The following is a 24720-nucleotide window of genomic DNA, read 5'->3' as shown; positions in this document are numbered from 1 at the left end:
TGATGTGTCTGAACAAAGTAAGATTATTGTCTGATGTGGACAGTGTATCTCTGGTACTATCACTCCATCCTCTGTGTCAGCATCAGAAGTTTGTTTATGGAAAAGTTGCTCAACTCCCTGGAAAATGAGAAAGGAAACATATTATAATCAATACAAACTGATTTGAACTCCCACATACAGTAACAAGTTGAAGACTTAAAATATTTATTTCAAACAAATTATATAAATGTTTTAAGGGATTTTACAGTACTAAATATTTACATCTGAGTCATGCACCATTTATCATCTGTAATACTGTTGTGTAACCAGTAGATGGCTGTTATAGCCCTATATATAAACATATATCCATGGCTGTGTATTCCCTAGTTGCTGGATGTTTTCAGTCATAATTACTTGCATGTATTAAGTTTTGAATTTGGACATATATTTATTATTAAAGAGTATTAAAGATTAAACATTTTTCTCAGAAATGTTAATTTGAAGTGAACATTTTTGCATTATTATTAGTCAAATATGGACACAGAAAAAGCATTTTGTTACTCATACTAGCTACATATAATAGCTTTATCAGTCATCTTTATCACACAAAAGTAATCAGAATAAATATTGTGACCAGGGTGATACTTCAAAATAATTGTGTGTTTACATATCATGAACAGAGACGTGGTATGAGTTCAAAAACTCTGCATCACAAATTCATCAGAAATTGAGAAATTCAGGTTTAAATAGCTTTATTGGCATGGTAAAAAAAGGCTTTACATTGCCAAAGTTGAATCAGGCAGTGATTGACAGCGCTCTGGTCCAATGGTATCGGTCATTGTCTGATACAGTACTTTTTGTACTGTAGGCTACACAGTACAGATACTGTACAGTACTCTAGCCCAATGTTGTTTGGGGTGGCTGGGGGGAATATTATCTAATCTAAGCAACTATGATCTAATCAAAGACATAATCGTATGTAGATAAACAAGTCATGTAATGATTGGGCTAACAGTTGAATCAAGACAACACTGTATAATGTTATGGGCTCACTGAGCTCTAAAATGCCTCACCACCTTAAAAAGCAAGTACTGTATTATAAATAGTATTAGTATTGTATATATAAAAAGAAAAAAAAGACTTACCACGAGTATCCAGTATCCTGATAGTGACGATGACTAATGATAATGATATCATTCGTCTGTAGGCTACTATTCCTTCTATAAGAAATCATCTCAACAATATAGTGTACCAGCAAATAAATACACAAACTTAATATCAGTAAAATGAAATAGAAAGCTGCGCTTAAACGGCTGCGCTTAAGCTGCGCTTAAATTTAAACGGCTAGAATGAATTTACAGTGCAAATTACATCATCAGATTGTCCTACCAGTATGAAATAAACGGGTAGGATGATTTTACAGTGCAAAATACATCAACAGATTGTCCTACAGTATGAAATAAACGGGTAGAATGATTTTACAGTGCAAAATACATACTCAGATTGTCCTACCAGTATGAAATAAACGGGTAGAATGATTTTACAGTCTAAGTTTTTAATCTGTAGTCCCTGGACAGATGTTACAAATTTACCCTAAAACAGATGACAATGTAAATTGATTATGTAAATTGAAATAAGATTAGTTATTGAGATAATGTATAATCAAGCAGAACAATATAGAAAATAGATTATTAATCAAATTGATTTCAAAATTCAAAATCATGCAACACAGAGGCACAATACAAAACAAGTAAAACAATAAGTTAATAATATAAATATGAACTAAATAAGACTACATTGTGCTGCAGACTGTTATCAATACAAATGATAAAGGGCAATACACTCAAACTATACTACACATTTTTTGCACATGAACACATTTAGGCTATTGAAGTTGCAACATTTAAAATGTGCCCATCTATTGCAGCTCTCACACTGTACCTGAAAATAAAAGAGATGAATATATTTGTAAATTAGTACAATATAGAATCTAAAAATATGAAAAGATATGAAAATACCTAATCATTTAAATAACAAAATTCTACAAAAAAAAAAACATGGCACATAAAGTTAAACTATTGCTTTTTGTGTGTGTGTATTATAAGTTGTATACCATTTCAATCATGCTTTGGTTGGGGTCGTCTTCCAGCATGCTGCAAAGCACACAGTACTCCTCTGCATTACCTATACATTTGTTAACATTAAAAAGATAAATATGAATTAATTGGACAACCATATCATAGTGTACTAAATGTCAACATAAACGCCATGAATAATACTATCTGAAATTACATTAAATCAAATCATTCTTGCATTACTTTTTGCATCCTTCAAGTTATTTTCTACTCTATGATTTTTTTATATGTATATTTGGATATTCTTACTTGATTAAATATTTTTTTCTGAGTGAAGATGGCATCTATAGAGGTGTACTACATGACATACCGTACATTACAATACATACATTACTACGGTATTACAGAATTAAAACAGCTCACACCTCGACATTCAAGAAGTGTGCAGGCTACTTTCATGCGTGCTGAGCTGACCGCTTCAGGCGTAGTCTGAACACTGCTGATTGTTCCTGTCAGCAGGTATTGTTCTGCAAACTGAAACATTAATTGACAGATGATTAAATTCAATTCATTATAACATTTCCAGACCTGAAGCCACTTGTGCAAATATATGAACACATACATTCAATAGCAATACTCCACAACTGCTGGAATCCATCTGCAGGTCGTGCTTCAGGGTCCGTATTTGCCACTGGGCTGTTTGCTCATCACACCTCAGTTTTAAACAATTCCTAGATGTCGTCGAGACATTTGTACTGTTTAGAATCGAATAGCAATAAAAACATTTTCTTAAAAAGATGAAACTGTTCTAACAAGTTTAGCTCCAGTTCCGCAGAATTTTATGTTCATAAGAACGTTCATTTCCCATTGGGTCAATCAGAAGGAGTGTTTTTTCAGGCATGTTGATAATCTAGAATATTGAATATTGAGGTGGTGATGGCGCAGTGGATAAGACACATGCCTATGGTGTGAGAGACCCAGGTTCGAATCCACTGTGAAACACCAATGTGTCCCTGAGCAAGACACTTAACCCCTAGTTACTCCAGAGGCGTGTGACCTTTTTTGAAGTATTTTTAGATCACTACTAACAACTACAGGAAGCTGCTTGGTATAGACACTATCAATCTCTGAAATACTTACGCAAATGGAATAAATAAACCTTTAAATTATTGACCTAAACCATTAAAGAATGTCTGCCGATTATGGAGAAAGTGTCAACACAGTGATTTAGTTATTTGCAGGTGAATATAATACATAAGAATATAAGTGAATGGTAGCATTACTCTGAGGGCAAATTCCAAACGGAAGTGAGCATCCCTATGCCCTACTCCCTTCGAAGGGCAGAGCCCTTGAAGTGGGGCCTTTGGAGTGAGCAGGGCACTTGCGTGACATTATGTAGCTGTTTGGAACGCACTTGGTGAAGGGAGCAATGAAAGACAATGTCATTTTCTCATTATCTGCCCCTGGGATGTTTTAGATGTTCCCACTTTTAATAATTTTTTTTTGACAAGAGATAAAGATAACAAAGGCTCTTTGCCTTCGTCAGTGAAATATATAGCCTATTTGTGTGTGTAGCCTATTTCTCTGCACACAACTTTAAAACTTGCAGTGTGTCATCTTTGACCCTGCATTACCTAACACATTTCTTACCTATGAAACTTATTTAAACATAACATGACAAACATTTGTGAAATATATCGCGAAAAAAACAAAACAACTTGAATTGCTCTGTTGGCTAGTTAACCCGACCTCACCCACCATCTAGCTTTAAAATGAATCACAAGTATTCTATTGGACAATAGCCCAAGATGACTAAAGAAGAAGAAGAAGAAAAAAAAAACATATAATCTATAATCTCACTTTCAATGTACTTTGAAAAATACACACGCACCACAAGAATCCAATGTGCTCCAACGTTCACAGGGCACAGCCAAATGTCCTCAATGGGAAACTTCATCTGTGAAAAGTGTTTAATAACAAGTTTGTGATGGTTCCAAAACACGTAAATAATATCTACTTTATTACTTGCTGGAAAGCTACCTTTCCTAGGCATCTGAACTGTCCAGCAAACAACGGACGTGCAACAACTGCACAAAGCTGGTGTACGTGGTTCTGAATTTTTTTTTTTTTTTAATTTTGTAAGTGTATATAAAAATAAATTAGTGTTCCTATATAAGTAGACATTCTATACATACCTGTTGGTTTTCAACGACCAGGTGCAGGTATGCATCAATAACCTAAATTAAGAAAAATAAACATGAATATAAACAAACTAAACTTTGTAAACTAAACAAACAACTTTTTGTGAGAAAAAAAAACGTATTCAATTAGGTGACTCTTAAAATCATGTTCTGGCTTTATAAGTCACTTAGACAATCGGCCGATTGGAAAGAAAGGCCACCCATAGCATAAGAATCAATAACTTACTTCATCAGAAAGCCACTCGGCCCCTTGCAGTGAGTGAAAAGAAGAGTCATAGAGCTTATATGGCCCAACAACTGCTTCAACCTGACCAGTGACATTTGCAGCCCAGACCTTCATTACTGAAAAAGAAAGACAAAGTTAGTGTTTTCAGTAATTTTTCTAATTAATCAACTTTACAGGGCCAACGAGCCAACATGAAATGAACTTGGCAAAATGAACGTGCCAAACAGTCAAGGCCGTAGGTTTGGTCTTTACGTTGGAAGAGACAACAATCCACCTCCTACCCCCACATCTGTAGTATATAATATGAAAAATAATGTGATTGAGTTCGCTGAAGTATTAGGTAGGACAATTCTGTCCTCCTAAAATATTGGTAGGGACATGTCCCTACCATCCATATGCAAACCTACGCCCTTGCAAACAGTCATCATATCAAAAGTGTGCAGGACAGCTAGAGGAAGTGGATATAACTCAAAAACAATTTATGGTATCTATATTAAATAAGAAAAATGTAATATTTTGGTGGCTGCAGTTGTGAAGGTTTTTCAGTGAGCTTTGATTTACACATACTGTTTGTCTTAGTTCATGCATTTTGAATTTTTTAAGCATGATTTATTGGTTATTATGTACACTTCCTATAAATAACGGTGACCTGTGACCAACAGGTCAAAATGGCCACCATGATTTAGACTCTGCAAGCAAGCAACCATAACAGACCAAACTGGTCAGGTAGGCCAAACTGGCAACTAAGGGTGAACTGAGATCTCTGTAAATATAAAACCTTGTTCCTCTGAGATTTGGTTTACATCTGATGGGAATTTTATTGCTGGCTCTTCATCTGTTGGGGTTAATTTGACCTCACTGATGTACCCATTTGTTTGGTCAAGCATTTTAGGGGCAACTTGAATAACAGAAGGTCTTTGTAACGCTGAAACTTCTTGGAGCTTCTAAAAATCATTTACCTTGGTCCCAGAATGCTGAGGGCTGAGTGTAGGTGCAACAGTGCAACGAGGCATCTTGTAAGAACTGTTACTCTCTGTAGACCCACTGGAGACAGAGATACCAGAACAGTCATCAGGCACCTTTCCAGTTTGGCTTCTTCTGTATGGTTTAATGTGACCAATGCTATATTTAGTTTTTAAAGTAATCCCTCCAGGTTTGTTTAATGTGACAAGTTTGCCACTGAGTCTCTCAATGATGTAGGGTCCTGAGAAGTCAGGTTCAATCCTTCCTCCTTTTCTTCCACGCTTCCTCATATTCATCAGAAGAACCTCATCACCAACATTGTAAATCAAGTCTTTGTACTTCTTCTGGATCTTTTTAGCATATGCCTCCTTCTGTTTCTCCTGTGATTTACCAATGTTTTCTTATGCCTGTTTTTTGGCCTCATCTCTCTTTTGTTTTATCGGAAACTACATAATCACTAAAACTTGATTCCACGGGGAGACTGATGGTGGAAAGCTAAAAAACAAGCCAATATAATTGAAGCAATATAAATTAATTTTTTAACTATTTAAATTTTACATGTGCATGTATGTAATGAAAAGCCCATGGTAGCATGAGAAGATCTCCTTTCCTAAAAACATGGTTGTTTACTATCCATAATAAACTGTTAGGAATATTAGTGACCCTTATTGTCTGTTGTGGAACAAAATCCAAAAAATATGATCATTACCAGTTTAAGATCAAAGGTTTTATAACAGTAGTTAAAATTGAATACAGTTAATCAATCCAGGGTACCAATAATAAAAACTAAATTAATGTATGGTATAGTATAAAAATCTACTACAGTACCCATTGGAAATGATTTCAAGGCTAAATTTTTCTTTAAGCACAATTCTTCTGACATAGGCTAGTATGACAAAATTGCTGAAATTACTCCATAAACACACTCAACGGCATTTCAACAGGAATCTCTGCAGGGAACACTGCCTCATACATTAAAAGAAAAGGGGAGTTTTTTTTGTTGGTGTGGACCTTTGATCTTAAAGAAAACAAGGTGGCATCCAGATAGACATCCCAGTCATTCTGCTGGTCATTAACCAATTTCTTGAGGGCTCTAAAATGAAACATAAGGGGGAAAGTTTTTTGTTTTTTAGAAGGCTTATAAACTTGGCGTATGAAAGCCTTTTTAGGAACGCATTTATAACTTATTTGGTGCCTTGAAGAGGAAGATGGGTCAAAATGTCATGGGGGCGGGGATGCCTTAACTTTTGCTGACCTAGGAACATACAATAATAAAACTTACCGTTTAATGTTGTCGTTGGTCTTTTCATCCAGGCCATTAGTTTGAGGATGATAAGCTGCTGTCACACTTCTTTTGATGCACAACATTTCACAAAGCCTGTGGTTAAGCTTAAAAAATAAAGGGGGAAAAAATCACTGTGAGTAAATGGGTGAAAAGCTCCTTAAAACATAGTTGAATACATGTACTGTATGTGCAAAGGAAAATATAACAACTCTTGAAAATCTAAAAACAAAGACATTGAGGCTAAACCTAAATCACTTTAATAATGATCATTTTAAATACACTTACATCATTTACAAATTCCCTTCCCTGATCTGAGAGAATTCTCTGCGGACAACCATGCCTATAAATGATGGAACAGAGATGTCTTTCAACTTCAGCTGCTGTCTTGGTTTTTAAAGGAAAAGCCTCAACCCACTTAGAGAAATAGTCTGTGGCTGTGAGGATGTATTTAAAGCCATCTGCAGTTTCAGGTAATGGTCCAGTTAAATCAATGCCAACAAGCTCCCAAACAGCAGAAACCTATCAAGTCAATAAAATGTAAAGTAAGTTTCGTGTGTATAAAGTAGGTTTAGTATATGTATACTGTATGTTACTGCACTTATTTACCTTGATGCACTGTAAGGTCTGCACAGCAGTCAAAGGCTTTCAAACTTTTTGACATTGATCACATTCCAATACCTTTCAGAAATTGAATGAATGAATGAATGAATGAATGAATGAATGAATGAATGAATGAATGAATGAATAAATAAATAAAACAAAAATAACTATATAAAATAAATAAAACATACCCAAAAAATGAAATAATTATTTAAATATTTAAATTATGTCCAAGAACTGTATCTGGAGTTTTACAATAATGCCAGCATAATGTGTGCAACATAATGTAATTGTTTATTGTCCATTATTTTAGATTTTATCAGAATTATTTGACCCTTTTTAATTTCAGATACAGTTCTTGGACATAATTTAAATATTTAAATAATTATTTCATTTTTTGGATTATTTATGTATCATATTTCAATGGAAATGTATTGTTGGGCTACTGATTCATACGTGAGGCAAAAGAAGTTAGAAACTATTATCCCACACTCAGATAAAATAAAAGAGCCTGTTACCCTGTTAGTACCAAACCACTTATCCCTACATAGTATTGTATTGCTAATTACAACAGCATTAACATTTGGTAGACGCTAGGTATACCATTATGCATTCCCTGGGAATCGAACCCAAGACTTTAGCACTTCTAGTGCCATGTTGTATTGGTTGACCTACACAGCAATAATCAATAGCTTACTAATTTTTGTTTTTTCTATATAATATTTTGAAATAATGTAACCTATTTTATCTGAATTTATCCACATTTATATTCCTTATTGTACAAGTCAGTGATTTATTTTGATATCTACTCTTTTTTTTGTACACAACAATATTGTATTTGTTCTTGTTCTGCAATTAAAAAGAAATAATACGAAAAGAATGTACATATTACAGTGGTGGCCATCATTTTTGTTACAAGTTACAATTTTAGTGAACATAATTTAAATTTTGTGTGGTCATCATCAGTCAGTCGTTAGTAGATTAACTTACTGCCCGGTTTCGCAGACAAGGCTTAAGACTAGTCCCAGACTAAAATGCATGTTTGAGCTGTTTAAACTGGAAGCAACTTGTGCTGACATATCTTAGGTCAGTGCCATTGTTTTGTCTCAAGATGCACATCAGTAATGTTATTTATTTATTTTCTAAGGCATGTTTATAAAAGCTACTTAAATGTCAAAATTTAACTAAGGCCTTCGCCTGGCTTGTGAAACCATCCTAAGAAGAAAAGTGCATATTAAACTCGGCTATTTTGTGCTGCCTGCTGCCCTCTTTTACAGACAAGGGCGGATCGTGTCTAGTTTAAAAGAGCGGTTGCACATTTAACATGATTTAATTGGCCATATTTACTGTCGCGTTACGTCAACACTAAATCCTATTGGCTACGTCAAGTAGCAAGTATTACTACTGGCCAACCAAATGCCTTCGCGCGGAATTTTGAATAGTTTTCAAAAAGTGGTAGTTATGCGCCTTATATTCCTCCGCAGAATGACATGGAAACTAGTCCCTCACATTTTTATAATGCATTATGTTATATGGATCTTTGAATAAGCCTCCGATTAATTATTTTCATCCATTATGTGATATTGTGTTTATATATAGTAAATAACTCTTAGTTGTTTAATTGTATTTTAGTTTGCGGAGGGATATATGCCGTCAGTGAAGACGGCAACACGCGCCGATGCCTCGATCGACAGAGTGTTAATGTTTGTGCTAGCAGTTTGTGCTGAAGGCAAGAGCGACAGGGACAACTATCCGAATGCTGGATTAGTTTGATTTTAATTATAAAATCAGTGCTTAACATCGATGGAATTTACTTTGACATTTTGATTTACGGAACTTCAGGTAACTTAAAGAGACGTTTCATTTCACGAATACAAAGGAACTGTTTAAACTGACATTATGCTAACGACAGATGCGTAACGTTATTTCCGTTAACAATCAAAATAAATCGATAACTTTATTTTCAGTGAATATGGCCACAAATAGTGTGAACTATTTTATTCCAGTCGGTTACTAAACAAAGTCAAATGTGGATATATACCTGCCCTTTTTTCCTCTTATATAACGTTAATGTTTTAAATGTCTTTGGCCATGTGTGCTGATCTTGCGGTTTCAATTATGTAACTTTAACGTTATGTGAATAATGAACTATATAAACTATACATTGATATGGAATATTCAGACTTTTTTCTTTGTATAGGCTAGTATTTCTTTGTGTTGCATTTATCTTCGCTGATGATATTCAAGTTAAGTTCATGAAACTTTATTGTGAAATAGGCCTACGGCATTTACAGTAACTACGTCGATAAAAATGAACTTACCGAGTTCATTATATTTTATTTTGTCTTTTGTGTTTGCTAAACCAGGTAAGTTGTTTTAAAATGCCTTTGCTGGGGAAGATAGTCGTGATCAAAAGACATGGAGGTGGAGATGGGACTGAATTTCCCCTCACAGCGTCCTGTATGTTCGGAAGGTCAGTAACACATCTTAATACAATAATGGCTTACATGATGGCTGTGAATATTTTCAACTATAATGCTGCCAAGTTTTTATGGTGAGGCACGTGAAAAACAAAATCAATGGATACAATTATTACTACTATAGCACTCAAACACTATGATTGAAAGTAGAATCGAAGTAACGTTACATTTGTTTAAAAACGATCTGATTAATGGCAAGTGTCAAACATTTACAGTTCTTTGTACCACATGTGCTGTTCTACTATGGCAAGCCGTTTTATCTTAAATTGTACCCAGCGTTACCAGGCGGGGTTCATTGATGTCAAATTTGACGTAGACGATCCCTCCAGCCAATCAGAATGCGTTATTACTTAAAGGGTTAGTTCACCCAAAAATGAAAATTAAGTCATTAATTACTCACCCCCATGCTGTACCAACCCCGTAAGACCTTCGATCATCTTCGGAACACAAATGAAGATATTTTTGATTAAATCTGAGAGGTGGATCACTGCTACATAGGCTGCCAGAGGGAATGAAACTTGACGGCCCAGAAAGTCATTAAAGAAAATGTTTAAATATTCCATGTGCCTGCAGTGGCTCAACTATAAGTTTATCAAGCGACGAGAATACTTTTTTCCCGAAAAAAAAAAACATAATAACGACTTTATTCGACTATTCCTTTTCATTCCTTGTGGGCCTGAGACGAGAGTTCAAGAGATTTCCACGACGCATGCGCGAGAACTGAGAAGAGAACGTTCTTCTTCTAATACTTCTTGTTCAGTTCTCGCGCATGCGTCGTGGAAATCTCTTGAACTCTCGTCTCAGGCCCACAAGGAATGAAAAGGAATAGTCGAATAAAGTCGTTATTATGTTTTTTTTCGGGAAAAAAATAGTCTCGCCGCTTGATAAACTTATAGTTGAGCCACTGTAGGCACATGGAATATTTAAACATGTTCTTTAACGACTTTCTGGGCCGTCAAGTTTCATTCCCTCTGGCAGCCTATGTAGCAGTGATCCACCTCTCAGATTTAATCAAAAATATCTTCATTTGTGTTCCGAAGATGAACGAAGGTCTTACGGGGTTGGTACAGCATGGGGGTGAGTAATTAATGACTTAATTTTCATTTTTGGGTGAACTAACACTTTAAGGGCATGAAGTAGGCTACATGTAATCGTGCTCAATTTATAGATCATGCATGTAACGGGTAATAACCTTTGTTTATTTAGTATATTTACAGTTATGTTTGTCAAAATATTTTCTTATCTAAGTTCTGTCTTTTGTTGTTAGTGGTTTATGAAAGTGGACCAAAGGGAATGGTGACAAATGAAACCAAGTTGTTTAAATATGCAGGTTTAATGTGTATAATAAAAAAAGGAAATCTTGAACAACAAATTGATAATGTACTTGATTGTGTAGTACTTGAATATATGGTTCGTCATGCTGTAACTTTTTTTTTTTTTAAATGTTCTAGACATCAATAAACAAAAACAATGTTGCCTGCAAAAACTAAGGCACTAATGCAAGAAGCTATTGATAGAATATTTCAATCTATTTTAATAACTTATGGTGAAACTAGAAATAACCAATAAATTGAAGATAGATTCACATATCTTTGTATATCAACTTAGATCACATGCAAAACAATTTATTGAAATTATATTTTAATTATAAATTTGTTTGAAAATGAAATAACATTGATTTTTGCCATGAATATAGCCAGTACATGCATCATAGTTTAATATTTCTCATTCAACAAAAATTTTTTGTTTAAAAAAAGCTGTTTTAATGTGAACTCTACCTTTTTAGGAAGCTGGACTGTGATATTCGTATTCAGCTACCGCAGGTGTCTAAAGAGCACTGTAAAATAGAGCTGAATGAGAACAAGGAGGTAATTATATTGTGATATTACACTATGCTCCTGGTTTCACAGACAAGATTTAAGCTAGTCCCAGAATAAAATGCATGTTTGAGCTGTTTAACTTAAAGCAACTTGCACTGGCATACCTTAAAATATGTCAGTTTCATTGTTTTGTCTCAAGATGCTCACCAGTACTTTTTTTTCTATTGCACTTTTATAAAAAGTACTTAAATATTTCATTTATTGTTTCTCTCTTGTTTAAGCTAATTTTGACCAATTTAAGCTCTGTGAACCCCACACGTATTAATGGACAAGTTATTAATCAATCTGAACGGTTAAAGCATGGTGATCTCATCACAATCATTGATCGTTCTTTCAGGTGAGTCTGATTTTTATTAATATTATTATAAAAAAAACAAAGTTTTCTTTCTTGGAGAATCTTTGTTCTAAGAGTAATTTGTTTTGTGTGGTTTCATATTGTCATAACGCTAGGTTTGAGTACCCACCTCCAAAGACACCGAAGAAGAAGAGGGTGTCCACGGCTGGAAAAGACAAAACAGTTCAGGTATGTAGTTGATGTGAGTCTTTTATGTGGGTTTTTCCTGGGTCAAAATTGGTCTTCGGTGGTGGGTGACAGACACTATCATCCTTTCTTGCCCTCTTAAAAAAAAAAAAAAATTTAGCCTGAAAATACTGTAGTTTATTAAGGCTAAATCTTGCTAACCACTCTTGCTAAATTGGGTAAGCACATGTGCGTTCTCATTTCAGAGGTGTTCTGAGTAAATACATTTTTGGTAACACTTTACAATAAAGTTTGATTTGTTAACATTGATGTATTAGGTTAATTAACATGATGTATTAGGTTAATTAACATGAAATAACCATAAGCAATACATTTGTTTTACTGTCTGTATTAACTAATCTTTAATGTTAGTTAATAAAAATACAGCTGTACATTGTTTGTTAATGTTTCTTCACGGTGCATTATCTAATGTTAACAAATAAAACTTTCGATTTCAATAATATAGGCTATTAGTAAATGGTGAAATTAACTAAGATTAATAAATTCTGCAGAAGTGCAGTTTATAGTTAATTTCAGCTAATGTAGTTAACTAAAGTTTAATAAATGGAATCTTATTGTAAAGTGTTACTGATTTGTTATACATCGATTCAGATGTCTTGTGAGTTCAGTGTTGGACAGATCAGTTGTTTTAACCATTTATTAAAGTGATCGGTTCACTTTTTTTACATCCATGTGCGACCAGTAAATTTGCCACTCTTTTTTTTTTTTTTTTTTTTTTACACGTTAATCTCGGAAGGGGCGCGTCAATTAATCCGGAATGTGTGGCAGGCCAATGAGTGTGAGAAGAATAGGGAAAGGCCCCTGTAAGTGACTAATGTGTGGAGGGGGAGGGTCCTAGAGATAATCGGGCGCGCGTAAATGTCTGTGGGAACTGGGAAGGAGTATATAAAATTGAACTTCCGACCCCTGGAAGTTCCGGGAGTCTCCCGCATATTGATAGCGGCTACCTGATGACCGCAAATTACTTTAATCTCCCGGAATCTAAAGCTCGCGAGCTCCAAACCATGTAGCGCGCGCACGGCAAAGAGGGAGAAAGCGAGAAGACTTTGCGTGTATGTGCATTAGGGGTGGAACGGTACATGTATTCATATTGAACCGAATCGGTACGGGCGTCACGGTTCGGTGCACGAATTTACACGTGGAATACACGGTATAAAAAAAATAAAACTCTAAATAGCTATAAAATTCACTCAATTCGCGTTTGGTCTGAACGCAGCATAATGAACAGATTGCGATGTCAATATTGCAATGCTGAAGTGTGTGTGTACGCGCGCGATAGAGGGAGAGGCGCGGGCGCGATCGAACTGTGTGTGTGTGAGAGAGAGAGGCGCGGACGCGATCACTCTGTGTGTATGAGAGAGCAAGAGAGGCGCGGGCGCGATCGAACAGTGGAAACGAAAACATACTCCGTAAACATATAATTCAAACTGCAAAGTGTTTACATCTATTTGTGTACACTCGCAATTAAACACAACATTGTGCTTTTGTCACACTCTCTTGTCAAACTGTAACCTACAACTATCACCCAACCAAAATCGCACGTACACACACACACGGTTTTACTTTTAAATTACACATTCTACATTGATTAAAAAAAGAAAATCAAATGTGTTTTTTAATGGTAGCCTAGTATTATTTTATACGGAAATCAATTATTTATAATTCAGATGAGAATAAAGTTAGGGTTAATTAAAATTTAGAAAAACAAATATATTGATCTGAAATATGGCAAATTATTTTTAAATTCATTCAAACATATCGCAAGGTCTTTGTCTTTTTATTAATTTAATTAATAAACTAATTAAATTATATAAAACTATTGTCAGTGCACTACAAATAAACTGGTTCTATGCCTTTATTAATAAAACTTATTTAAAAAGGATGCCCTGTTACTCTATCCGCTACAGTAAAAGACCTGGGTGTTACATTAGACTGCAACCTGTCTTTTGAAAAGCATATTTCATATGTTACAAAAACAGCCTTTTTCCACCTTAGAAACATTGCTAAGCTACGTAATATGCTATCAGTCTCTGATGCAGAAAAGTTAGTTGATGCATTCATGACCTCGAGACTAGATTACTGTAATGCTTTATTAGCTGGTTGTCCTGCATCTTCAATAAACAAGCTACAGTTAGTCCAAAATGCAGCCGCTAGAGTTCTTACTAGATTAAGAAAATATGATCATATAACACCGATTTTATCATCACTTCATTGGTTACCTATAAAGTTCCGTATTAATTACAAGGTATTGCTTTTGACTTATAAAGCTCTAAATGGTTTAGCTCCAGTCTATTTAACGGATCTTCTATCGCCTTACAATCCATCGCGCTCTTTAAGATCACTAGATTCGAGGTTTCTGGTCATTCCTAGGATATCCAGATCCACCAAAGGAGGCAGAGCATTTTCACATTTAGCTCCGAAGCTCTGGAATAGCCTTCCTGATATTGTTCGTTGCTCAGACTCGCTCTCCCAGTTTAAAACTAGACTGAAGACGCATCTATTTAGCCAGGCATTCATATAAATTTTTTATCTTACAGTTACTGTAAATTCGGCCTCTAGTTCATAAACGCCAGAGGAGAACTGGCCCCCGACTGAGCCTGGGTTCTCCCAAGGTTTTTTTTCTCCATTGGGTCACCTGATGGGGTGTTAGGACACCATTAGGTCACTGGATGGAGTTTTTCGGTTCCTTGCCACTGTTGCCTTTGGCTTGCTCAGTTGGGGATATTCAAATTAATTAACCAATCATACCATTGATCAGCTCTACCAAACTTGGATGTCTTTTTTCCAGTAATAAACAAACATTAAGTTGTTTTGATTGATACTGTGAAGCAGCTTTGATACAATCTGTATTGTGAAAAGCGCTATATAAATATATTTGACTTGACTTGACTTGACTAAAAAATACAAGGCTTAAGACATTTATAAAAATGCCTTCTGCATTTTTGTTTTGCTTTTCACTCCATTGTATTAGGGCTGGGTATTTTTTGTTAATTTATCATTTCTTTTTTAAATTTTGGTTTTGTCATCCTGTAGGCTTTGCCAGACCAGCAGGAAAAAAGCACTCCCGTTCATGAGAAGAGGAAGTCTGAGCATTCATATGGTTTGTGATCATGACATTTATTTTCTGATATTCTATATATTTTTGTTTGCAACATGTTTGCTGAAGTTGTTTCAACCCCCCCCCTAGTTTAGCTGATTCTGCTAGAATATAATTTCATATCAGTGATTGTCTTCTGTGCTGCTATATTTACAGACACTTGTTTAAAAGATGGGTCAAATTTACCGCCATCCGTGGATCAATCTGTTGAGAATGAACCAGAAGATGGCAAAATTAAAAAGGACAGTATGTCACCTTTTTGTGAGCTCTACCAAATGGTCAAACAAGACCTTGTTGCTAAATCACCATGGAAATCTGAGCTACCAAAAACACCTCTTTCAAGACCTCAGGTTGATCATGAAGAAGCTCCCGCTGCAGACGTTAAAAGTAGCCCTAAGCCCGTCACAACTCCATTTACCAGAATGCGAAGATCCTTGAAATCAAGTTCTGAAGATATTACTGGACCAGCTATCCCTCAGAGCTCATTTAATGCAAATCGGGGAGAGAAACCTGCTGATGATATGCCATCTGTAGGGTCCATCACCCCCTCATGGACAGAGAAAGGTGTAACTCCTGTCTCCCAGAAGAAGAGAACACCATTGAAAACGCCTCAGAAGTTCAGTGCTGGTGAGGTTGTCCAGCAAATTCTCTTAGAGCCTCAGCCTGAGGAGAAAACTCCCAAATCCCCGAAAGGAAGGAGAAGTGTTGGATCACAGGATCAGAGCCTTGATCTCCAAATGCCTTTGGGCCAGCCTCAGACTCCAGGCCCAGTTGGTAAGAACACTGAAGTGAAAATGTCACCAAGAACATCCCCAAGATCAAATGCTGGCAAAAGGTTTCAAGTCCAAGGTGGTCCACATGAGATTATGGCTACAACATCAAGTTCTAAGAACAAAGGTAAGACCGTAAACAGTGATGTCTATGGTAGCAAACAAAAAAAGAGCAAATCACCTTTTAAAATTAACTTGGTGCATCAAATGATTGTATCTATTACAATGTTATGCCACTAGGTGGCGACAGGTGACTGTTTAAAAAATGTTATTTGTTTTTGAATCATTCAATCAAGAGATTCATTCAAAAAATGCTGATCTAGTAATGAAACGCTTATGAGTGAGCCATATAATCATTCATTCAAACCGATTTAAAAAATGAATAAAATTCATTTAAATTAATTAAACATTTTAAAAAGACTGTAGCAATTACATTTGGTCAGAATCTCTGGTAAATTACATGTTATTTTTGATTTTTTTCTTCAGAATAGTAGGAGAAATGTGATCTTGATTTGAAACAAAAGAATCTTGATTCTCAATTTATCCAAAATTGTGCAGCTCTACTTAGAAGTGTTTTCTTGGCATGTACACCATTTGTCAATTAGGTAAATTTTGCAAACATTTGGTGTTATTTAAGAATATTTCACCATACTTTTGTTTGTCCTGCAGATGGTACTTCAATTAATGAGCTGTGCGGCGGAAACAAATCTCATAACGAAGTAACCGTTCCAAAAGCAAAGAGAAAGCGAGTGTCCTTTGGTGGACAGTTGACCCCAGAGCTATTTGACAAACGCCTGCCCCCAAATTCCCCCCTCCGCCGTGGGGCAACTCCACGATACAGTTTGGGACCTTCCCAGAAACCTCAATCTCTCTTACGACGAGCATCCACCATTGGTCTTCTGGTAATACTTAAATCAAATTTTTAAGGACAATAACATTTATCTATTGAAAACTTTCAAAGGTTTTTAATGTTTCTTTATTTTCAGGCTCTTCGACTTGAAGAAACTGTTTCAGATGTTCAAAATAGTTCTCTGAAGAAAGCTTCACCCAAACGCGCTGCGAAGATTCCATCACCTGCCAAAAAGTCACAGAGTATCAAGGCTAAAACTCCATCACCAAAACATCATAAGTCACCATCTGCTCCACCCAAGGTACCTGCAACATCCTCTACTCCTGCCACACCCAAGACACCTGCATCTGCTAGAAGAGCATCAAATTCAGCTGTTGAGGTTGCCAGTGACATGTCTTTAACTGAGACGCCCAGGGTGCAGGGGAGGTTTTCGGTCTCTCGTATCAGTACTCCATCGCCTGTCCAGGACCAGGAGGAGAAGTCTGAAGTACAGTCGACCATCGTAGAAGACATGCCTCAGAAGTGCGTAACACCAAAAATACCCTTAAGGAGGAAGAGCATGAAGTCTTCTGCAAGAAAAACTCCTAAGAGTGCAATTAAAAGTGCACTTGATGTAATTCGTTCAAGACGCAGTGGAGCGTCACGGGCCAATCTAAAAGGTGAAAGGTTTAATTTTGGATTTGTTTTGAAGTTTTAATCTTTAATTGATTTAGATGGTTTAAAAACATTTTTAAAATGTATGTTTGTTTCTCTGTTTTAAGTGTTGACCTCTTGGGCTGATATTGTGAAGTTTGGTCAGATCAAACCTCAAACAGAAGTTACAACTAAGAAAAAACCCACAAAGGGCAATGTAGTCAAAAGAAATGTGGTGCCAAAACCCAAGGTAAAATGCAAAAGATTTTTATCAATCTCAAAAATATGTTTCCCATAAGTTTTTTTAAGATTCATTTTTCTCATTTCTGTTGATGGTTTTAGCTCATTGAATGGCTGATTAATCTTTGACTTGATTACAAATTACATTTAAATTATGAATGCAGACACCTGCACGGAGGTTGAAGGATGATATCAGCACTGGGCATGCAGCATCTCCAGTCACCATTGTTGTTGGCAAAGCCCATGTGAGGCCTAACCAGTCTTTTGGTGCTGCACCTAAAATAGTCACCAACATAGCACTATTCAAGAAGGACATGAAAATGGACGAAGACTTTACAGGTTTGTTCAGGATTGAAGAAAACCATGTATGTAATAAATGTTCTGTGAAATTGTTAGTTCAAATTCTAAATGTTTTGTTAGGTGTTGCAGACATTTTCAAAACACCAGCCAACAGCAGGTCTAAGAATATGGTTCCCATAAATAATGAATGTCCCGAGATGCCTTTGGATGAGATTTCAGTCATGAGAACACCAGAAGAATCGGGTTAGTGTTTTGGACCTGTCGCAAGTTAGTTATCAACTGTGTATTGTTTGATGATATGGATTTCATGCCCTTGTTTTTCACTGCCCACACAGGTGAAATGATTGTCTCTCCAATGAGTGTAATCTCCACTTCCAAATGTGGACAGTACAACAATGAAGCAGTAACACGACTTCTTTTGGACAACCAGGATGGTAGTTTATTGGAAGATGAAGGTCTTTCTCAACTCACTGACAACTCAAATGAGGCAAGTGGCCATGACATCATTCCAGATCAAGAGATGTCCCCCAATGATCAAACAGAGGAAGAGGAGGCTGCCCCTGAAATGGTAGTCAAAACCCCAAAACAGAAAGCAGCACCATCCTTGTGCCTCACTGGAGTAAAGCGACTCATGAAGACACCCAAACAGACGGCTAAACCAATTGAAGACTTAAGAGGAAAGCTGCTCAAGACCCCCAAGGAATATAAGCCTCCTCAGGAAGATAGTCTGGAAGGAATTAAGGAACTCCTAAAGACTCCCAAATACAGGGGAGCTCCAGTAGAAGACATGGTTGGAGTGAAAAGAGTGATGCAGACCCCAAAAGAAAAGAACAACCCTGTACTGTGCGCAGCTGGTCTTCAGAGGCTTATGAAAACTCCCATAGAAAAGTTTGAGCAACATGAAGAACTTGCGGGTTTGAAAGAATTGATGAAAACACCAAAATTAAAGGGAGACCTGAAGGAGAATCAGTTTGGGCTGAAAAGGTTGGTGAAGACACCTAAACAGAAGAGAAATCAAGTCGAAGAGGACCTAACAGGTGTTAAAGAACTGATGACGACCCCTAAACACAAATTACCAGTTGAACATCAAATGGGTATTCAAAGGCTGATCCAGACTCCCAAAGAGAAGATTGGAACTGTAGAGAACTTGGCTGGTGTAAAGCAGTTAGTACAGACCCCTAATCAAAAAGAAGAACCTTTCAGCAATCAGTTGGTGATCGGTAAACTGATGATGACCCCTCAACATGGAGTGATGGCAGAGGAAGTTTTCACTGGCTTTAAAGAACTTGAAGAACCAGAAAATAACTCTACCCTGACTACAGAAAATGGTGTGACTGAGGTAAACGGCTAGGTTACTCCTGTTAAACATGCAGATCATGTTATTCTGTATTATTCAGTCATTCTTTTTTTTAACTTTAATCTATTTTTATTTATATAACTTATTGATCTTCATTTATTTAATGTCTAGATACAAGAGCATCTTCTAGCAGTGGAAAGTGGTTCTGCATTTGTGCCAGCTAAAGGTGAGTTCAAATTGGGAAATGCACATATGTTCTCTACTTTGTTCTCAGTCCTAAAATGTGGGTTTTGTTTAGTCTTAAACAGGAGGTACACAGCGTTTAACTACTTGAATTGAGCTAAACTTATGTTGTCTTGACTTATCTCGTAGATTTTGATGAGGAATGCGACGAAAAAAATGTCTGTCCAGTTGGAACCATGGAGACTGAAGTGGATTCCCAGTGCACCACTGAAGTGGATTCCCAGTGCACCACTGAAGTGGATTCCCAGTGCACCACTGAAGTGGATTCCCAGTGCACCACTGAAGTGGATTCCCAGTGCACCACTGAAGTGGATTCCCAGTGCACCTCTGAAGTGGATTCCCAGTGCACCACTGAAGTCATTGATTCTATTCACAGTGATGTAGAGACTGATGCTGTAATCCCCCAGGCAACACATCCTGACCAGATTGAAGAGGAGTCGGTTTCAGTTGAAGCTATTGATGTCTGTTTTTCTGGGACTGACGAGAAAAATGAAGAGCAGTCTGAAGTAACTGTGTGTACATCTGAAAATAGCAGCTCAACAGTTGCAGCTACACTAACTTCATCCACTGCTGAGGAAGAGGAAGGGGAGATAGTCAAGTCTCCACTTGCCAACAAAATTCAGCGTGGCAGTCGAGGCAGAGTGCCACAGAAATCCAAAAATGCTAACCGTGACAAGGTCAAACCTCCTGCTGTGCTGTCAGTAACTGAAGAGAAAAATATAAACCTTCCACTTCCCTCTAGCCCTGCCAGGGGAAGGAGAGGCAAGAAGCTTCTTGAAGTTCCAGAAGTCACTGCCAGCCCAGTCAGAAAATCTGCCCGTGGTAGAATTCCCAAGCACCACTTTGTGGGTGAAGAGGAAAAGGACACTGAGGCTTCCCAAGTTCCTGTAGACTCCATGAAAACTGAGAAACCAGACTGCCTACCTGTAATTACCAATGCCAGGAGAGGAAGAAAAGCTAAACAAGAGGTTGCAATTGAGCCCATTAATGATAAAAATGCTAGTGACCCACAGTGTCCTGATGCACCTGCAAACGAAGAGCTAGTCCAAGCCCCTGTTGTAAAACCTGGGAGGAGAAAGAAAATGGATAAAACGGAAAGCCACCCTTCAGAAGAACTTGAACAGAAAACATCTGAAATTGTTTGTGAGGTAAATGCTGTTGCACCAGGTGGTGTCAAATTGCTGACTTCACCTGTTACTGAGACTGTTTCTGCAACTAGAGCTAGGAGAGGAAGGCAACCAAAGAAGGAAAACTTGAAAACTGAGCCAACCCTTACTTTGGAAAATGAAATAACCAGCACTCGTGCTGCTGTAGTGGCTGAGAAGCCACTGACACCTGTAGCAAAGTCAGGGCGAGGAAGGAAGGTTAAAAAAGAAATTGTCAAGGAGCAACTCTTGGATAATGATGATGCTATGATTGTTTCTCAAACTGTGGCAGAGGTGAATGTTGAACAAGATAAGCCTGAAGCACCTGTGGTCAAGTCTGGCAGAGGACGAAAAACTAAACAGCAGAAACCACAGATGGCTGAAGAGGTTGTTGACCAACCAGCTGTAGATGCCAGCACACTTTTACCTGTGACCGAGGAACACACTGAAACAGTGGTGAAATCTGTGAGGGGAAGTAGGAAGACAAAGCAGTCAAAGGTGGCAGTTTCAGTTGAGACTGAGGAGAACATTGTCAGCCTTGTTGAACAAGCAGCGACCCCTGTTGTGAAATCTGGTCGTAAAAGGGCTGTTATTGCCAAGGAAACAGAAGTGGAGGCAGAAGTTTCTGTCAAAAGAGGTCGTCGTGCTGTTGCAAATCCTGCACCATCAGTTGCTGTGGTGTCCAGCCGTGGACGTAAAGCAGTTGCCAAGGCAGAGTCAGAGGTTACTGAGGATGTAGCATCATCAGAAGAGCCAGCTAAACCTGTTAAACATACCAGGAGAGCAGCAAAAGTACCTGAATCAAAGAGAGAAGAAAATTCCATGACACGGGCAGGTTCTGAATTGGTTGCTGCTGAGAATACAGCAATTGTGGCACTGGAGAAGGTGGGAAGAGGAAGCCGTGGCAGAAAACTGAAGGATTCAACTAAAGACATGCCTGACAACCCAATCAATGAATCTTCTAAAGCCAAGGAAGCTTGTGAAATGAAACCCTCAAAAACTGTTAACTGGAACCCAGATTTGGTGGTCTCTAAAGACATTGAAGAGATCGAACCTTCTTTAGAAGTAGAACAACAGCTGAAGAAATCCAAAAGATTAGGCAAAATACCAACTGAGACATCCTCCACATCAAATCAGTCAACTGATCTGCCACCCAGAGGCCGCAGAGGAGCCAAAAAAGAGGAACATTCTGTTGAAGTTCAGATAAAAATCAAGCCATTAAGAGGAGGAAAGGCAGTTGTCTCTGCATCAGATCTCAGTGATAGTAAGGCATCAACTCCCCCCAAAAGGAAAAGGAATGATTTGCTGGAGGTAACTAACGAGTCGTCAAATAAGGAACCTTTGCCAAAGAAAAGAGGCAGAGTAGCCATCAGTGCTAAAGTTGCAGCTGAGGTCTCCTGCAAAGAGAAAATGCCTGACACTGAACCAGAAAAAGCTGAGGTTAATCCCAGGAAGACTGGTTATAGAGCTGTAAGAGGGCAGAAAAAGACAGCCCAGGAACCAGATCCAGCACCTGCTCAGGAGTCTGTTTCAGGTACACATTCTGAAAATGCTGTCTCCAGTGTATTCCAGAATACAAGAGAACTTTACATTAGGGTCTAGTAAGACGGGTGTTAAGTCAACCCGATTGTGCATCTTGTGACTGCAAAATAGTAATGTTTTTTTAGATGTAGCCATATCTTTCAGTGAATTCTATCACATCAGTCTTCATCCCTATTTGGACGGGACTAGTCTTCATGGAGGACGTTAGAGAAATTCGTGTTTCACAGATGTACTTGATCTCACACTCAATATTTATATTTAGCTTTGGCATGTAAGGCCACACAAGCTGATGGGCTTGACAAGTGTCATGTGTATATACTGTTTAGACCTGTTTTATGTACATACAGTACATGTTATAATTAGGATTTCGGTTTTGAATTTGTTGTGCTGTATCATTTATTCACCTTTTGAGAGTGAAAAGTTAACATTTTTGTTTTCTCACAGGGACCACCACTCGAAGAGGAAGAAATGTTAAAAAAGTAGAGGAAGTGGACATCTCTACTGAGGCAGCTCCCGTCAGACGTACCAGGAGGAAGTAAAGCACTGATCTTACAGAGTGGTCTTAATCTTCAAATCTTAAAAAAAAAAAAAATAGTTTTATATGTTTGTACTTTTTCATTATGACATTTTTCTATAAAATTCTCAGTGTAATTTTATCTGCTTTTTATTTTTTAGAGAAAAGTGTTTGTGTACACTTATCGAATGTTTTAATCCAAGAAAATGTTTAAAGACCGTTTCTACCGTTTAAGCCATAAACTTCCCTCCAAAACATTTGTCTTCTAGATTCCCTTTGTGTTCTTTTATTTGTGTTTTTTTTTTTAGAAATGTATTAAAAGAATAAAATAAGCAAGGTGGTACAAAACTTGGCTTAAGCTGTCACAATTTACATGTAATGTGGTTTAGTGGTGTTGATGTGACATGCTTGAAAGTTTTCATTAAAAAGATATTTGTAACCTCATGTTTGATTCTTTTCAAATTTATTCTGTTTGACCTGAAGATGTTTCGACTGTTCATCCATTCCTTGTATTTAATGCTAATGCAGGTGTGCCAGAGATCAGCAAGTATCTAAACTACATGTGTGAGGGGAAAACCCCTTGCAGCGCAACATGAGAAAAATGGTTAATGGTGTATATAAACTAGTACTTTACAAATACATTACGATGGTTTTCATGAATAGGTCACAACAGTGGACAGCTATTAAAAATATCATTTTCTTGAATTTGCATGGGTTTTGATGGTATAGTTGCACATCAACCTTTACAGTGGATCCTGCTGCATCATCCTATACATTGCCACTAAGTTGCAAGCAATTGTGTCTTTTTTTTATCTCCTGACTAAGATGGCCAATGGTCAGAGAAAATGTATTAATCATCTGTCCACTATAGTGGACCTCATGCATCAATGGCGATATTTCAGCTACGATTCATACTTGTACTGTAAATGTTTTTTTTTATTAGAATGTAATTTTATTGACATCAAAAAAGTAATTTGATTACATAATGTATGTGATGTAATGCATTACTCATTTTATCAAAAAAGTAATTGATAATGTAATGCACGTTACTTGTAAGATCAAAAAGTAATGTTTACGTAATGCACGTTACTGGTAATGCATTACTTGTTAGATCAGAAAGTAATTGATTTCATAATGCACATTACATGTAAAGCGTTTCTTTACCCGTAACAAAAACTAAAATTGATTACATAATGCACATTACTTGTAATTAATTACTTGTTAGATCAAAGCGTAATCTGATTATGTAATGCATGTTACTTGTAATACATTACTCTAACATTTTAAAAATCTTATTACATAATACATGTTACTTGTAACACATTACTCGTCTCGTAACATCGAAAAAGTAATCTGATTGCGTTATGTATGTTACTTGTAATGCTTTACCCCCAACACTACACATTTCAGATGAGATTGAAAACACCTGATAGCATAATCAGAATGATCAGCTAATAAGGGTAAACGGACATACTCTGGTACACTGGCGGGAGCAGTGGTTTCCAGTTATACTGTGTAGAGATTTCTGATGCAATCACGTCCTCATGTTCTGATATCAAAGATACTCGAAGTTCAACTTGCATGAAGTACAATTGCCTTTGCAATATTTCGCATTTATTATTTTTGTATATATTTTATAGTTTACACATGCCTTATTTATAAAAATGTATTGATTGGTTTGTTAAACACAATATTGCTGTGTTAGAATTGTATTATGTTTAATACAGTATCTCTTTAAACCATAAACGCATGCTGCCCACTCAAGTGGACATCTGAAAATCTCTTTAAAAAATGTGTAAAAAGAAGAACAAAAAGTCACATTTTGTTTTTTTATGCTTAAGAGCTATAGAAACTGATAG

At 36.8% G+C, this 24720-nt stretch overlaps 2 protein-coding genes and 1 long non-coding RNA gene across 12 annotated transcripts; 1 reads left to right on the top strand and 2 right to left on the bottom strand.

Moving 5' to 3' along the window:
• Positions 1-1710: 1710 nt before the first annotated feature.
• Positions 1711-6006, bottom strand: LOC143714699 (sentrin-specific protease 1-like). 9 transcript variants are annotated; one of them, XR_013195592.1, is made up of 9 exons: positions 5441-5942; positions 4482-4597; positions 4250-4291; positions 4095-4166; positions 3946-4011; positions 2677-2809; positions 2480-2588; positions 2093-2163; positions 1711-1920 (listed from the first exon to the last, which is right to left on the bottom strand). XR_013195592.1 is itself a non-coding variant. In XM_077205992.1 (7 exons), exons 1-6 carry the CDS (start codon positions 5366-5368, stop codon positions 2101-2103), a joined length of 468 nt encoding a protein of 155 aa, XP_077062107.1. In that variant the 5' UTR covers positions 5369-5940; the 3' UTR covers positions 1711-1920; positions 2093-2100. The 9 variants fall into 9 exon arrangements, 4 of the variants coding, with proteins under 4 accessions (XP_077062107.1, XP_077062109.1, XP_077062106.1 ...); XR_013195589.1 differs by having other exon boundaries at positions 2677-2785; positions 5260-5940; XR_013195588.1 differs by having other exon boundaries at positions 5260-5938.
• Positions 6007-6448: 442 nt separating this feature from the next.
• Positions 6449-7449, bottom strand: LOC143714576 (uncharacterized). 2 transcript variants are annotated; one of them, XR_013195547.1, is made up of 4 exons: positions 7336-7449; positions 7015-7248; positions 6727-6833; positions 6449-6537 (listed from the first exon to the last, which is right to left on the bottom strand). It is a non-coding gene; the product is annotated as an uncharacterized LOC143714576 (long non-coding RNA). The 2 variants fall into 2 exon arrangements; XR_013195546.1 differs by having other exon boundaries at positions 7015-7449.
• Positions 7450-9005: 1556 nt separating this feature from the next.
• On the top strand, positions 9006-23305 carry LOC143714729 (uncharacterized). The gene is made up of 16 exons (XM_077206106.1): positions 9006-9171; positions 9696-9802; positions 11596-11677; positions 11911-12026; positions 12140-12212; positions 15264-15330; positions 15484-16224; positions 16767-16999; positions 17084-17606; positions 17709-17830; positions 17985-18159; positions 18241-18363; positions 18456-19459; positions 19589-19643; positions 19790-22339; positions 22792-23305. Exons 2-16 carry the CDS (start codon positions 9711-9713, stop codon positions 22884-22886), a joined length of 6051 nt encoding a protein of 2016 aa, XP_077062221.1. The 5' UTR covers positions 9006-9171; positions 9696-9710; the 3' UTR covers positions 22887-23305.
• Positions 23306-24720: the final 1415 nt, after the last annotated feature.

This window comes from Siphateles boraxobius, unplaced genomic scaffold, assembly GCF_051911475.1.
Source record: "Siphateles boraxobius isolate OS27281-9 unplaced genomic scaffold, OSU_SipBor_1 55, whole genome shotgun sequence".
Classification (NCBI taxonomy): domain Eukaryota; kingdom Metazoa; phylum Chordata; class Actinopteri; order Cypriniformes; family Leuciscidae; genus Siphateles; species Siphateles boraxobius.
The sequence above is the reverse complement of the archived record's forward strand: the minus strand, read 5'-3'. Positions and strand labels throughout refer to the sequence as shown.